We start from the raw sequence: 14,092 nt of genomic DNA, 5'->3' as shown, positions 1-14,092 counted from the left end.
CACGGTGTCCATCTCAGGAATTCCAGCAGCTTTGGCCAGGTCCCCGGGGGTGGCAGTGCCCCAGGGAGAGGTCCAAATCCCGCACTTTGCTTCTTCAGTATCTTCCTGCCTCCCCACAGGCCGGTGTTCCATCGCCTCCTTCAGCCATGGGGTGGAAATCCTCATTCCAACGATAAGCCGGGAAACCCAGAGCCAGGAACCCCTAGAGCCCTCATTTGTGATCCTCTGTCGCTATCTCCCCGCTGCCCACTCTCCGGACTTGGCTTGGGTTTGGGCCCCAGAGGTTTCATTTGCTGAAGGACTTGGGTATGGGGTGCAGCTAAACCCCTCACACCAGAATGCCCCTCCACACCCACCATTGCTTAAGGGAGGATGGGTGCATGCAGGGCAGGGAGAGGGTGGGGAGGATTGTAGCTGTTCTAATACTTGATCTATCTGTCCCCATTCCCCCTTGAGAAAGGATCATTTTCTTGCAAGGGTGGCAAATTCAGTCAAATTGACCTTAGCTCTCAGACACTGACACACAGCGATCCAGTGATCACATGGGCAAATCTGCTGCCAGAAAGACAAGGCCTAACCTGTGTGTCATCTCCGATGATGACAGTGCTGGAGGGGACACCCAGGAGAGCAGAGAGAAGGGCAGGGAGCTGCTGTTGGGCCTGGCGCTGGCGGCTTGTCATGGGCAATAAAATACTGACGACCAGGCACATCACCCGGTGGTCGGCCAGATGGTAAACTGGAACACAAACCCGGCCCGATGGTGTGGAAGTGTCCCCAACATGTCCCCAGGGTGTGCAGTGCTGGGGACGCGGGCAGGCAGGAGTCCATTGCACCCCCCAGGGCAACTTCTCAGAGGTCTCCAGTGAGCCCAGTCCCTGGCCTTCAGGATCAGTGGGCGTCAGTGTCTCAGAGAGCCCAGAACTGGGACAGGACCATGGTGGCAGGGGATGCGAGAGTTGGCTAAGCACCGGCCTGAGCTGAGCACATGGTGAAGCCTCTTCCAGCAGCGCCACACTGCCACCTAGTGGCCTGCCACAGGGTTTCCAGCCTTTTCTTAGGGAAACCTTGAGCCCCAGAAAGGATCCAGGTTGCAGGCCTTGGGAGAGTCGCCCGAAGCACCTTTTCCCTGCACAGTTTGGTTATGATACACTTCTGCTGAATCCAGAGCTGTGCCAACAGCTTGGCATTCGCAGTAACAAGGAATCCTGTAAAGGCTCTTCACCAGGTGACAGCCAGGAATTGCGGGCACCTTGCACACCAACTACTCTAGCCCAGCCTGGCTCAGCCCCCAGGGCAAGGCCGGGTTGGAATACCTACTGGGGGTAACACTGCTGGCCCCTCTTCAAAGGGAACAGTTTCGTTTGAGCAAATCAAGCCTTCCTACCAACCCATCAATCCAGTCATTGAAAAATGCGCTGTGAGAAAAGGCTCAGGGACCAAACTGGCAGCGCTTTTGCTAACGAGCTGAGCCCTTTGGCCTGTTTCAGATGGCCAGCACCTAATCCTAGGGGACTCAGGTTGGGTAGGGAAATGGAGAAGCTGTGCAGGTTACACTTTCCCAAGGATACTTTAACATTTTACTTCGCAAAACAATGAAGTTGGCCCTGGTGGGGTAGCTCAGTTTGTTTGAGTGTCGTTCCAATACACCAAGGTTGTGGGTTTGACCCCGATCAGGACACATACAAGAAGCAACCAATGAGTGCATACATAAGTGGAACAACAAATTGATGTTTCTCTCTTTTTCTCAAATCATTAAATAGAAAACATTTTTTAAAAACACAATGAAGTCACTTGTTGAGTGCCTGCCGGTGGTCTGCAGTCACTGGAGAGGGGATGCAATACACCCCCTGCTACATTAACCTGGGTGCAGGGAAGACAGAAACCACCACCCAGAGAGCAGCAGCTGTGCGCGGTGGCCTGCTGGTTGTCTGTGCAGTGGGTGCCCTAGCATGCTGCACCCAGCCAGGACCCTGGGCCACTTGCAGCAGAGTGACTCCAGCTTAGAGCTGTGTAGAATCTCATCCCCCCCATGTCTTGGCTGGAAGAGCCTCAGAGACTTGAACTAGCGCCCACCTCCCCCCCCCAACCCCCGCCTTCCTCCCCCCGGGGGAGGGGGCGAACAGAGCTGGGCTGGCTGAACCCAGGGAGCCTGTTGTTTTGTTTTTAAGAGGTTTGAGAGAAGCAGAGTGGTTAAAAAAGATATTAAGCAAACTTAAGTGATTTAATTGCCCTTGTCTTAACAACTTTGGGTGTTTTTTGTGTATATTTAAGCATTTGATCCAAACATTCCAGTGGGCAGAATGCTGATTTGTAATAACATTGTGCAGTCCCAGAGATCTGGTTTGATGCCTATACTCCAGTGATGGCGAACCTATGACACGCGTGTCAGAGGTGACACGCGAACTCATTGTTTTGGTTGATTTTTCTTTGTTAAATGGCATTTAAATATATAAAATAAATATCAAAAATATAAGTCGTTGTTTTACTATGGTTGCAAATATCAAAAAATTTCTATATGTGACACGGCACCAGAGTTAAGTTAGGGTTTTTCAAAATGCTGACACGCCGAGCTCAAAAGGTTCGCCATCACTGCATACTCTGAGGCAGCACCAGCTGTGCAAACAGGTGAGACACCTCGTTTTATTGTGCTTTGATTTATTGCACCTCACACATGTTGCATTTTTTACAAACTGAAGGTAAGGCCTTCCACTAGTTAAAAGATTACAACTTGCTTTATTGCAATATTTGCTTTATTGTAGTCTGGAACCGGACCCGAGTATCTCCGCAGTATGCCTGTACCCACTTCCGGGTTTCTACCTGAGCATCGCTCCTTCCGCTGAGATGAGTGACCCAAGTCCCACGCAGGGAGAGCCAGCTGTGACAGGCTCCTTGCACACAGGAGGTGACCAGGTGGTTGACTTTAGAGGTCTCGCCTGCCTGCTGCAAACCAGCTGTGAGAGCGGAGAGTTCTCTGCAGACAGGAGGAAGCGGCTCTAACGTCGTCACTCCCTGCACATGCCAGTGGCTGAGTCACCCGCCTGCTCAGTAAAGGTGAGACCTCACGTGTGCGGGGAAAGGAAATGGAAGGTGGTTATTATAAAAGTGGAGGACACAAGACACAGCAAAAGACACTAACAGGCTGGGACAGGTTGATAAGTGAATCAATAAATAGGTCCTCACTATCAATAATCTGGAAGTTGGGTGACTTAGAGGGGATTCTGTGGTCCTTGCAGGTCTGGAAGTGACTCGAGGGGATTTATCATCCGCAAAAGCTCTCTTGTTCAGCAGCTGTTCAGGACGGCAGACTTGCTACAGTCTCACTAAAGTCCCTACCACTCCTATATGCCCCACAGGGAACTGACAATAGGGGTCTCCCTTGCATCCTTAAGCAGGGGCAGGCTGCCAAGCTGGCTGCAGCCCACCCAGAGGTCAGGACTGGGGAGCAAGTGCTTTCAGGCTGAAACATGTGCTGGCTGCACAGAGTATTATAGGAAGAGCCACAGAGCTGTCCAGGCTCCCGTGTCCCCTGTTGGCATCAGAAAGCCTGACAGATCGTTGTGCACGATAAGGAACTGCTGTCTGTGACCATCACACCAAGAGGGCTCCTCCTTGCTGCTCATGAGAAAGCTCTATGGCCATCCAGGCATGAACTGGCAGGATTTAGGACACATCAAACTTTTGTTGGGGGTAGAATCATAACCCTGCCTAGGGCTGAATTTGAAATCGATGGTAAAGGAATTGCACTCAATCTTTTGTGTCCCTTTCCCACTGACTCCAGCCCACCAGCCTACTAAAGACAGCGGGCTGAGCAGAGTCACTGAGCCCCCGAAAGCCAGGGCCAGGCTCCTGGAGATCCTGGGCTGCAAATATGGGTGTGGGGGCCTTGGACCTGCTGAATCAGGGCAAGAGGTCTGGACACTCAGTGGCTGACCCTGGCAAAACACAGAAAAAAAAATCCAGCCTGCCAAACACCTCCCTGGCTGCTATGGCTCCAGCCCGAATTGCCTCAAGCCTGAGCCAGTCAGGCCAAGAGTTACATCAAGTGCATGTCACGGGAGCTCCCTCAAATTAACTTTAATATGCTTCAAACACAAATATGCAATACAGAAAGTGTAGGGGCTGGGTAAGGAATGTGTGACCCCATTCAAGCAATCACACCCAGTGTGCCAGTCCATCAACCCCTCCTCTCTCGGAAACCCGGCCAGAATCCTGCCCCAGCTCGGGGGCCCGGCAGTGGGGAAGGGCACACACTCAGCTCCCAAATGCTCAGAAAAGGTCGGTGAGGTCTGATGGGTTTGTCTGAGGCAGCGGAGCTGCGGCATCTATAAGTGGAAACAGCTCCGGCCTGGGACGTGATGACAGGACTTCCATGTTGAGAGGTCCAAGTCCTAATAGCGTGCGGAGTGGCGGAAAGAGCACAATGGCTGCCACCCCTCCTGTTCCAGGATAACGGCCAGAGGTGACGGGAGTCCATGGTGAAGGACGAGGCCAGGGCAATGTAGGAATTAGCTCAAGTGCCCAAGGTGAGGGCTGGTCAGGGCAGAGCTCCAGTCCACCTGGTGAGGGATTATTTAGTGCTAACACCACCACGCCTTGGCCACAATAGGCTAACACGCTGTAGCACACCCTAACAGAACACTGGAGTCGGTATTGCTGTGTAACTGCATTTAGCAGGTGTCCCTGTGGATGCAGTTCCTAATTTGGAGAGCTGAGCTACCGCTGAAACTGTGTTTGTAGGTGGTGCCGCTAAAAGAAGACATAACTGTGTACTTTGTGAACATGGCATAATCTACTCTAATGGAATGCCCGACTCAATATCACAGCATCATGCAGAGCCATGAGAGGAGAAACGATTCTTTGATGGGCATCTACTGTGTATGTCCCCAGGATGGGCGGATACTATTGGAGGTTTGCTAGAAACAAGATGGAACTTAAGCAGAAGCCCAACCTTGACTCAGGCAGGGAACACAGACCAGGTCTGTCTTCATGTGAGCGAAGCAGGCAGGCCTTTGGGCAAGCCGACCCCTTCCTCCTGTGGGCCGTCTCTTCCCCACCACAGATGTCCCTGCCTGAGTCCACTTGCCTTGGTCATACTCAAAGACTGCCCTGTGCTCAGGACAATTTCCAGGGGCCTTAGGGAGGGAAGTACAGGGTCTCTGTCACAAACAGGAAACAAAGGCATCATTATCATCATATCAATTGTTAAAACTACTTCCCTGTTGGGTGTCATGCTCCTAACCTTCCACAGCACTACAGGAATACCTCTCACGTTCTAATTCTACCATTTCAGAGACAGGTGCCAGTCCAGTAGCCAGTGACCACTGGCTGGAGTTTCCGTGGGCTCCTCTGTGTGGAAGGACCTTTTGGGTCCTAGATGGAGCACTGTCAGCTGTGGCATTGCTCGATGATCCTGCAGAAAATACACCTGGGTTCCTGGAGGGTCAAGGGATGGTCTAGCTCAGCGTGGAATTGGTCCCCCAGGACGGAAGAACTGGTTTTCTGGAAGCCCCTGCTAGAACCCCTGAGCCATCTCAATGCACAGTGATGGGACTGAGTTACTGAACCGAACTGAAGGGGAGATTGCTATGAATGGGGGCCTGAGGGTCATATCGGTGGGTTGACCTCGCAGCATCAGATCAGAGCAAACCACCTAGACTTCCAGAGCGTCCCTGCTCTGGGCTCAGTCAGGGCACAGATCCTGTCAGCAGTTTTCCTCTTGAGGCCGCAGGGCGAATGGTCTTGGTCAACTCCAAGGTCATCCTCACCCTCCCTCCAGAAGGGCTTTCTCTCCCATATTTCCCCCGAGGGAGCAATAGCTGAAGGACAGATTCCAGGATGCCGTTTAGGAAAAAAGCAAAACTTGTGTTTACAAGACTATAGATGATTCACTCTCATGTCGAAACATCCAAAAAGCTGCTAAACCCCGCAGGGTTTCCCACTGCGCTCCCTTAGCCGCTCACCACAGGAGCCTTGATAATTAAAACCTGCGAATGGAATAATGGTGACTTCAGATCATGTTAACTAAGAAGCTGATTGTTCCAAAGGCAGTTACCGTTCACAAGTCGCTGGTGTTTGTGTTAAATACAGTACCACTTGGTGGCAGGTCGAAAGGCGCTTCTTCTCAGTATCTTTTTTTTTTCTTTTCTATTTTGGGTAGAAATATTCCTGGGAAGCTAGATAGAAATGCATTTTCATTTCCCAAGTATTCTTAGGCACAAGTTAGAAAACTGCTGACCTTCACCAAAATATGTCAGCACTTCGTGTTATAAAAAATGCAATTTAGAACCACCGCGTGTGCAGATACGTTCATTGACATATCTACGCACATCGGTGCAGCACACAATGATTTTTCGGTATAGATTCCAAACTGAACTATCTGTCACTAACCTGAAATTCTGCAGTGAAAATTCATTGCTCAAAAACAATTGGCATTTCTTTCTTTTGGCTCTAACTACGGTCCAACGTTTGCACATCAGACACGACCACGAACACTTCCCTCAGTGCCAACGCCGGGGAAGAGCAGTGACTGGGGAGGGCGCCGCTGAGCAGCTCCTGAGCATGCGCGGGGCGGCCTTGGTGAAGACTCCCCCAGGGGGAAGCGCCGGTGCGTGAGGGGCCTCAGCTCCGAGGGCCGCGTGGCGTTGTCATCTGGGCGTGGTGCCCACTTTGGCGGGTGAGGAGGGTCCGGAGGAGGAGCCGCGGTAAACAGGGGACGTGGGGGTGAGTTTAACTGGGCTGGTTGGGTCCCCAGTTTGGAGCTTCCAGAGCAACTCTTCATTGGTGCGGCTCAGCCTCTTCTTCTCCTGGGCCTCCTTCTCCGCGTACTCCTGCAGGTTGGCGTTCTCCTCGGACAGCTGTCTGCACAGGGAGAGGACAGTCATGCCACAGGCCTCAGCTCGGATACGCCAGGCCAAGGACGCCTGCGGGGGCAGCGGGGGTAAGTCGGACCCCAACCCACAGTCTCGGTTGAACCACTATTGCTGCTTGTCCCACCACCACATCGGTTCCCCCCCCCCCCCCCCTTCAGCCCGGTGATGGCTCAGCCCTCTTGGACAAAAATAGCCTCCCACTGGCTGTTTTACTGCACACCAACCGAAGTGGTGGTGGTGGGGGCGGGGGGGGGGGGTTAATCTCCACATCCTTCCCTGGAAGTTGGGGACCTCAGAGCAGGGGACCAAGATAGAGTCGATGTCACCAGGAGCAGCTGCATTTGGCTACACGGCTTCTCTCTGGCACATCCATCTCAGCTGTCCTCTGTCAGGGCCAGCCCTTCACTGCCAGGGCCAGGCTGGCCCATGGCGACAGCTCAGCAGCCAAGGGAGACGTGGGTCTGCACTGCTGAGCTGGCCGAGCACAGGGTGGCGCACATGGGGTTCCCTTTTCCCTGGGAACACCCAGCGGCCCCTCTCCAAAATCCGCCCTGGGAACAAACCCGAGCAACACCCAGCCACGTCGGGGCTCCTGCCATATGCTTTCCGACAGTCCCGGAGGCCTCACAGCTCAGAGGAGTGAGGTAAATTGGATGTTGGGACACAAACAGGACCCTCAAGCTCAGCAGCAAAGCCACTTTGCGGGTGGCACATGGTTTGTGAGTTTAGACACCTGCTCTGCCTACCTCGTGACGACAGTATTCTGGTCAATCCTTGCTCTGAGATCTTCGTTCTGCTGCTGGAGAACTTGGATTTTCTCCTCCAGGATAATGTTCTTTTCCGCCTAGAAAGGGTGCGGTGTTAGGAGGCCTCTGGCAGGGCCGTCTGACAGGAAGGAGATCAGTGCCCTTGGAGGGTTATCAAGAAGCGTGTTTTGCAAACTACAGTGTGTAGTGCACTGGTGGCTTGTAAAATTAGGTTAGAGGGATGTGGTCGGCATTTGTTGAAAACAGAATAAAGCAGAAGAGAAAATACCAGAATGTGCTGTATACAGTAAAAGTAAGTATAGTTTTATATATTTTAGATATATAGTTTTATTTCACATATATTATGAACGTGTGTGTATGTAGATACTGGAATCCTGTGTAGAATATATTTTTTATAGTGAGTGTCCCCAGGCCGTTGCCGTTGTTAGAGACATGCTGTGATCAGCACCAGGACCTAGTCTGGCTAGCGGGTCCCATGGGCCCCCCTGGACTGCATTACCCTCCCTTGCTGGGCGCACCCTATGACATTCTAAATGAATGGAGAGATGGGAACATGGACACATTTTCCCTTCTGAGACTATGGGCAGCCAGGAATGCAAAGCACAAGACCACCTTGGCACATTCTCAGAAAAATCACAGCACCCAGGGCTGTTACTGCTCCACAATTTATACCATTCTCTCTGTCAGAGGGCCTCACCGGGCCCGAGACCTAGCTGAAGTACAGTTCCATTCTAATATGAAGTTTAAAATAAATTATTTTTGAAAAGAACGTGACAAATTCTATATTAGTGTAGTTAATCTTTAAGGAAAACGTTCACCTCTCCAAGAATAAGGGAATCAGAGCCAAAGAATGGACCTCTGTCGCTGCTCTTCATCAAGACACTCTCACCCAGCCCTCCACTTTGCCCTAAGGAAGTGGGACGTGATTAAATCAGTACCCCACCCCATACACACAACTGCTTCTGGAGTGAGAAGTCATGAATGCCTGCAGAAAGCCTAAAACATGGCTAAAAACAGCCACATCAGCCTCTAGGCTTGTCAGTGATTGAACAACTGGGTGCAGATGGCCCAGCCTGGAGGAGGAGAGTTGCTATCCTCATGTTGGTTGGACTACAGGCAGGACCAGGAGGGCAGGGCTCTGTCCTGAGCTCCCAGTGGTCTTAGTTGTTGTCTTGCTGGGAAGCTCTGGGCTGCTGAGGGCTGCTGAATGGTGCCATGTGGCCAACGTTAGCCAGGATGCTGGTAGCAGACACTCACATCCAGGTCTGCCCCCTCCTAACTGATGAGCCCTGGTGCAGAAGGAGATGTCTGCGAAAGGGGACAATGCTAGACAAGAGAGGGCTGTGACAACGGAATGTGAAACTGAGGTCTCACCAGCGCCTGATTAGGGTAACCAGCTCCAAGGATATTTCAGAACAACGGAGAACTTCAACAGTTAGACCAGATGATCGGTTACTGAGGGGGGAAGTTAAAGATTTGCTCATTGAACGTGTGCAGGGGATGTCTCAGGTATGTACACGTGTACAGAGAAGCTCTGGAAAGTGTTAACAGTAGTAGAAATATACTTTAATTTTCTTATTTCTGTTTATCTTATCATTTTTAAAAAATATATTTTTATTGATTTCAGAGAGGAAGAGAGAGGGAGAGAGAGATAGAAACATCAATGATGAGGCAATCGTTGATCGGCTGCCTCCTGCATGCCCCCTACTGGGGATTGAGCTCGCAATCCGGGCATGTGCCCCAACCGGAAATCGAACCATGACTCCAGGTTAATAGGTCGGCACTCAACCACTGAGCCATGATGGCCAGGGCTGTCTAATCATTTTCTATAATGCACATACTTTCCTTTTATAGTATCAAAATTTTGTTTTTCATATAACAATTTATAAAAAGGAATAAAACATAAGAATTTATCTGAGAGCCTTGGGTCAAGTTCCAGTTCAGGATGGTATCTCCTTGGAAACTGGCTTCTCTGCTGCTAACTTTGGACAATCATCTCCTTGAGCCCTGGCGTGGCCCTTGTGCCTAAAGATAGAGAATGAACTTTGGGGTGCTCTGTTCCCCAAAAGGGGCACCCTTTGCTGGTTCTGTGGAAACCAGGCTGAAAGGTGAGGCCGAGAGTGGTGAGAGCGCTGGGCTGGGGTTCCCTCCCGCCTGGGTGTAGCCACTGATTGGCTTTAGTGAGATGCCCTGTCCCAGGCCCCCATCTCTAACTTGTGAAAGGAGGCTCCCAGCACCTCCTTCACAGCCCTGCTGTCAGAACAGAGGCATAGAGAGTGCTCTGCGTGGTGCCTGGCACATGTTAGTGATGCTCATCTGTGCTGGCTCATCACACATCCACCAGGGAGGAGTGAGGAAACCACTTCAGAGCCATGGGGCGGGGATGGAGGCTGCAGAGTTGGACAAAATGAGGCCACCTCTGAGACCCCTGGCTACCTAAGAAAGTCCTTGAGACTCAAGGATAGAATTCTCCACTCAGGTGGGAGCAATGGGTTCAGGGCTCGCGTCCTGAATGGTGTCAGTGTTGACATCAACGATGACAGTAAGGTTGCTAGGCTCTCCCCAGGAAATAGACCAACTCACCAGCTTTTCCAGCTCAATAATCTTCTTTTCCTGCTGGTGTATTTGCTGATTCTTCATCTCTAACACCTGCTTCAAACTCTTCATGTCTTCTTCCAAGTGCTGATAGGGAGCCAGTGCAACCTACAGGGGCAGAGAGCGACAAGCTACCTTCCCGGTCCTGGCAAAGGCCACTGCTCACCACAGTCATGGATTTCACTAAAGCTAGTCTTCTTTAACCAGCTGCCCAGTAGGCACTGGAGCATGAGGGAGAGAGAGGAACATCAGCTCACACAGCCCTCCCTGGTAGAGATGCCCACTGGTGTCCCACTGGGAATGTGACTAAAAGTCCAGCTCCCTGGGGAAAAGAAGAGAGACAGCCATCACCACTGGAGAGTGTGGGGGCTGGAATGGCCGGATGCTACCAGCCCATCCCCAGAGGGAGCTGGTGTGGTGAAAGGAGTCAGTTCGACACTGGCTTTGGACAGTCACTCAGACCACTTGGTTCAGCAGGTGGCGGGGATTTCCAGGTGCCAGCTGTGCCCTTGGAGAGCCCCAGCCCAGCATAGAAACAGAGCAAAGTGGTTTTAAAAGCAGAAAAGGCATTTAAAAAAAGAAATGTTAGAGTGAGGTTGCCAGATGCCAACAACAACAACAAAAAAACCCCGATAGTAAAGTGGGTTAAACTTGGATTTCAGATAAACAACATTATATTTAGTATAAGTATTGAAAGGGACATCCTTATACTAACTTCTCTGTAATGCAGGTTTAATTGGGTGTGATGTGCTGCATATGGCAACTGGACACCAGAGGGGAGGAATTGTGCCAGCTCTTCTGGCAAAAACTCGCTCAACCTACTAACTCGGGCCTCAGTGGAGCCTCCCCGTGCCAGCCTAAGGGAGCTGGAGAGGACAATGGCGAGGTGATCCTGGCCGGGCCATGCTTGTCCCAGGAGCTCAGGCACAGTGGCGGGAGCCGTGTGCCCTGTGGCAGGAATAACATTTAGATGGAGAAATCCCCATCTGAGGAGAGGTGCTGACAGGAATATGTGTAAGATCCGGGAGGGCCTGACCAGCTGTCGCGTTGGTAGCAGATTAGCACAGAGGCCCTGTCATCGGGGTGACTGCTGAGGAAGCCACAGGGCTTCCCGGGGAGAAGTCCACAGAGCCCCCCTGAGCCCCGCAGTGCTGGAGGCCTGGGAAACTCGACACCTCCAGCTGCTCTTCAGTGTTTTTCTGCAAAGCCTCCTCGAAGCGTCTGGCTCGGTCCCGCAGAGACTGGCTCTGGAAGGTCAGCGTGTCCACCTGGTCCTGCAGTAATGACACAAGGAGTCCAGCTCGGTCCTCTGCGGACACAGCAGCCTGGGGAGCCGTGATGACGGCCTGTGCACATGCCATGGGCATCAAGCTGAGGCAGGTGCTCAACATGGTGTGACAGACCTCCCACGTCAGCCTCGCTCGTGTTCCAGCTGGGGTTCTCGATGCCCCACCCCCACTTTACAGCCCAGCTCTCCCACCGGCTCCATCCGCCAGCTCCCTCTCTTTCCAGGGTCACTTCTAGCTCCTCTTGGCCTCCCTGGGCCTCAGGACTGGGGTGCAGGTCCCTGATGTGAGCGGAGGCTGTCCTCCCTTTTTAGGCCATCTGTCCCCTTAGTTTAGACCTTCTGTTTAGACCAGTGATGGAGAACCTTTTGAGCGCGGTGTGCCAGCATTTTGAAAAACCCTAACTTAACTCTGGTTCCTTGTCACATATAGAAATTTTTTGATATTGCAACCATAGTAAAACAAAGATTTATATTTTTGATATTTATTTTATATATTTAAATGCCATTTAACAAAGAAAAATCAACCAAAAAAATGAGTTCGTGTGTCACCTCTGACACGCGTGTCATAGGTTCGCCATCACTGGTGTAGACCATGCTCCTGGCCCCCAGCACACACTAGCCACAAGGCAGCCCTCCGTGTGCCGGCTGACGGAAGGTGTGTCTGAGGGGGCACCACACCCCTTCCCTGGCTCACCCCTCCCTGGCAGCCCTAGCAAGGACTGATCATCAAAGTTCTCTACCCAATGACACCATTTCTGTAACATTAGAACCTATGGAATTCCAATAAACTCTTCTCTCAAGAGAAATGGCCTCACCCCAGCCGACACAAGGAGCAAGGAGCAAGGTATTGTAAATTATGGAATTGTACAGAGTAACACTGTAATGTATGAGGTGCCTGGCTTGACTGCTTTCTTCATCATGGTAGACAACCCTGTTTGGCAAACCAGCCTTGGTTTTTTCTTGTCCTCTTTTTTTGTTTCTTTGTTTCCAGTTACTTCTATTTCATCTTAAATAACAAAAGCCCCCACAGTGCCATTAAAAGCAAAGGCTGGGTATTAGGGCAATGCAGTAGTCAGTGGGAGTCTGTACCCACAGGCCCTGGCGATGTAGGCAGTGGTGCTCTGGAAGCTAACTACCACACCCCCGGTGCCTCCCCAGGCCGCGCGCGGCACCAGCTGTGTCAGCGCCGTCAGAGGTCGCATTTCTTTCAAGCCTCTCCTCCTCCATCAAAAAGCAGAATAGCAAAAGCGCATCAGGCAAATACCACCTAGGATGGACCTCAAATATCAAACTGGTGTTTCTGCCGCATTCACCATGACTCAGCACCAACCCACGGGCCCACGCGGTGCGCAGCAGTCACACGGCACAGGCTGCTTCCAACTGGATTGGCTCCTGTATGTCAAGGGTGAGGCCCCGCACCGGCCCCTTAGGAGCTAACCAACGGCATGATAACAATAGTGAGGATGATAAAAATAAATATAACAAATAATAACATTAGCCACGATCAGAACAGCAAGGGCTGCTGCTTATTAGCATTTGCCAGGAGCCAACCTGGTGCTGCGCACTTTACACACGTGACTCCTCGCGGAAGGCACCGTCAGCTCCGTTTCACAGACGGGTAACCAAGGCTTACGGAGCTCATGTATTGCCCAAGGTTTCAAAGCTAGTAAGAGGGGGCGCCATGGGATTTAAGCCCGAGTTCAAATCTCTTACCACAAGCCTGCTTCTCCCGCTGCCAGTCACTGGAGGCAGTTGGCTCTAGCAGCTCCACCCTCCTTGTACCAAATAACCTCCCGCCCAAATGGGTTCTGTCTGCTACAGGGTGTTGCCCGTGGGATGGCAGGGGCGGAATGAAGACTCACTCACAGGTGAAACAAAACCTTCTCTGCGGTTTGGGGCTGGTGGGTTTCTGTTACACCACAGTCTGGCTTTCCCTTTCCGGGCGTGCGGTCCTGAGGACAGCGCACCCGATGCTGTGAGAGGGATGCATGAGGAAGGCAGTTTGGGGTAAATTTGCTGAGGATGAGCCCGTGAGGACTGCGTGTTGCAGGCCCGTTGATGGGCGGGTGGTGGGCTTACTGCAGACTGTTTCCTGGTTAGGAAATGTGGAACAGCGCACTCAGTAGGGTGACATTGGTGTAACAATGGGTGCTTGCGTAGGCAGGGCCGCCTCTGCGTGATGCATGCTGCCAGGGGAGAGTCAGCTGTCAGAGGCAACGCTCCTGGCTTTGTGTTACTTATGGTAATCAATGGGCATTCGTTGTTATTGTCATCACAATGTCCAGGTGTGAGTGTCCCCAGTATTTAAAAATTAACCTTGCTCTGACTGAGATGCCACAGCTGGGAACGGAAGCACCCTAGCTTCCCGGGCAGCTCCTCCCTGGGGCTGTGGGTGGCCATCATCTTTCCACAGAGCAGCTGGCAGGGTCTCTGGAAGGGGGCGGGGGTGCAGGTGAGCTGGGGCCCCTTCAGAAGGAAGCCAGGCTGCTCGCTGGCATGAGACCCACGTGTCGTGTAGGTTGGCAGTGGAGGCAGGGAAGGTTCTTTCCGCCTCACCCACCTCCAGGTGATTA

The 14,092-nt window shown here is 52.0% G+C and overlaps 1 protein-coding gene across 3 annotated transcripts in view; it reads right to left on the bottom strand.

The window, feature by feature from the left end:
- Positions 1-2,717: 2,717 nt before the first annotated feature.
- The window catches only part of MTUS2 (microtubule associated scaffold protein 2), a 421,538-nt gene continuing 410,163 nt past the window's right edge, over positions 2,718-14,092 (bottom strand). For 2 of the 3 annotated variants that reach the window (XM_059684080.1, XM_059684082.1), the window contains 4 exons: positions 11,407-11,505; positions 10,220-10,339; positions 7,616-7,713; positions 2,718-6,858 (listed from right to left, as the gene is read on the bottom strand). In XM_059684080.1, coding sequence (XP_059540063.1) covers positions 6,645-6,858; positions 7,616-7,713; positions 10,220-10,339; positions 11,407-11,505 — 531 coding nt within the window. In that variant the 3' untranslated portion in view covers positions 2,718-6,644. The remainder of the gene's footprint in view (positions 6,859-7,615; positions 7,714-10,219; positions 10,340-11,406; positions 11,506-14,092) is intronic. The other variant, XM_059684081.1, reaches the window with a different exon arrangement.

This window comes from Myotis daubentonii, chromosome 2, assembly GCF_963259705.1.
Source record: "Myotis daubentonii chromosome 2, mMyoDau2.1, whole genome shotgun sequence".
Taxonomy (NCBI): domain Eukaryota; kingdom Metazoa; phylum Chordata; class Mammalia; order Chiroptera; family Vespertilionidae; genus Myotis; species Myotis daubentonii.
This window is presented reverse-complemented; position numbering and strand designations above follow the sequence as displayed.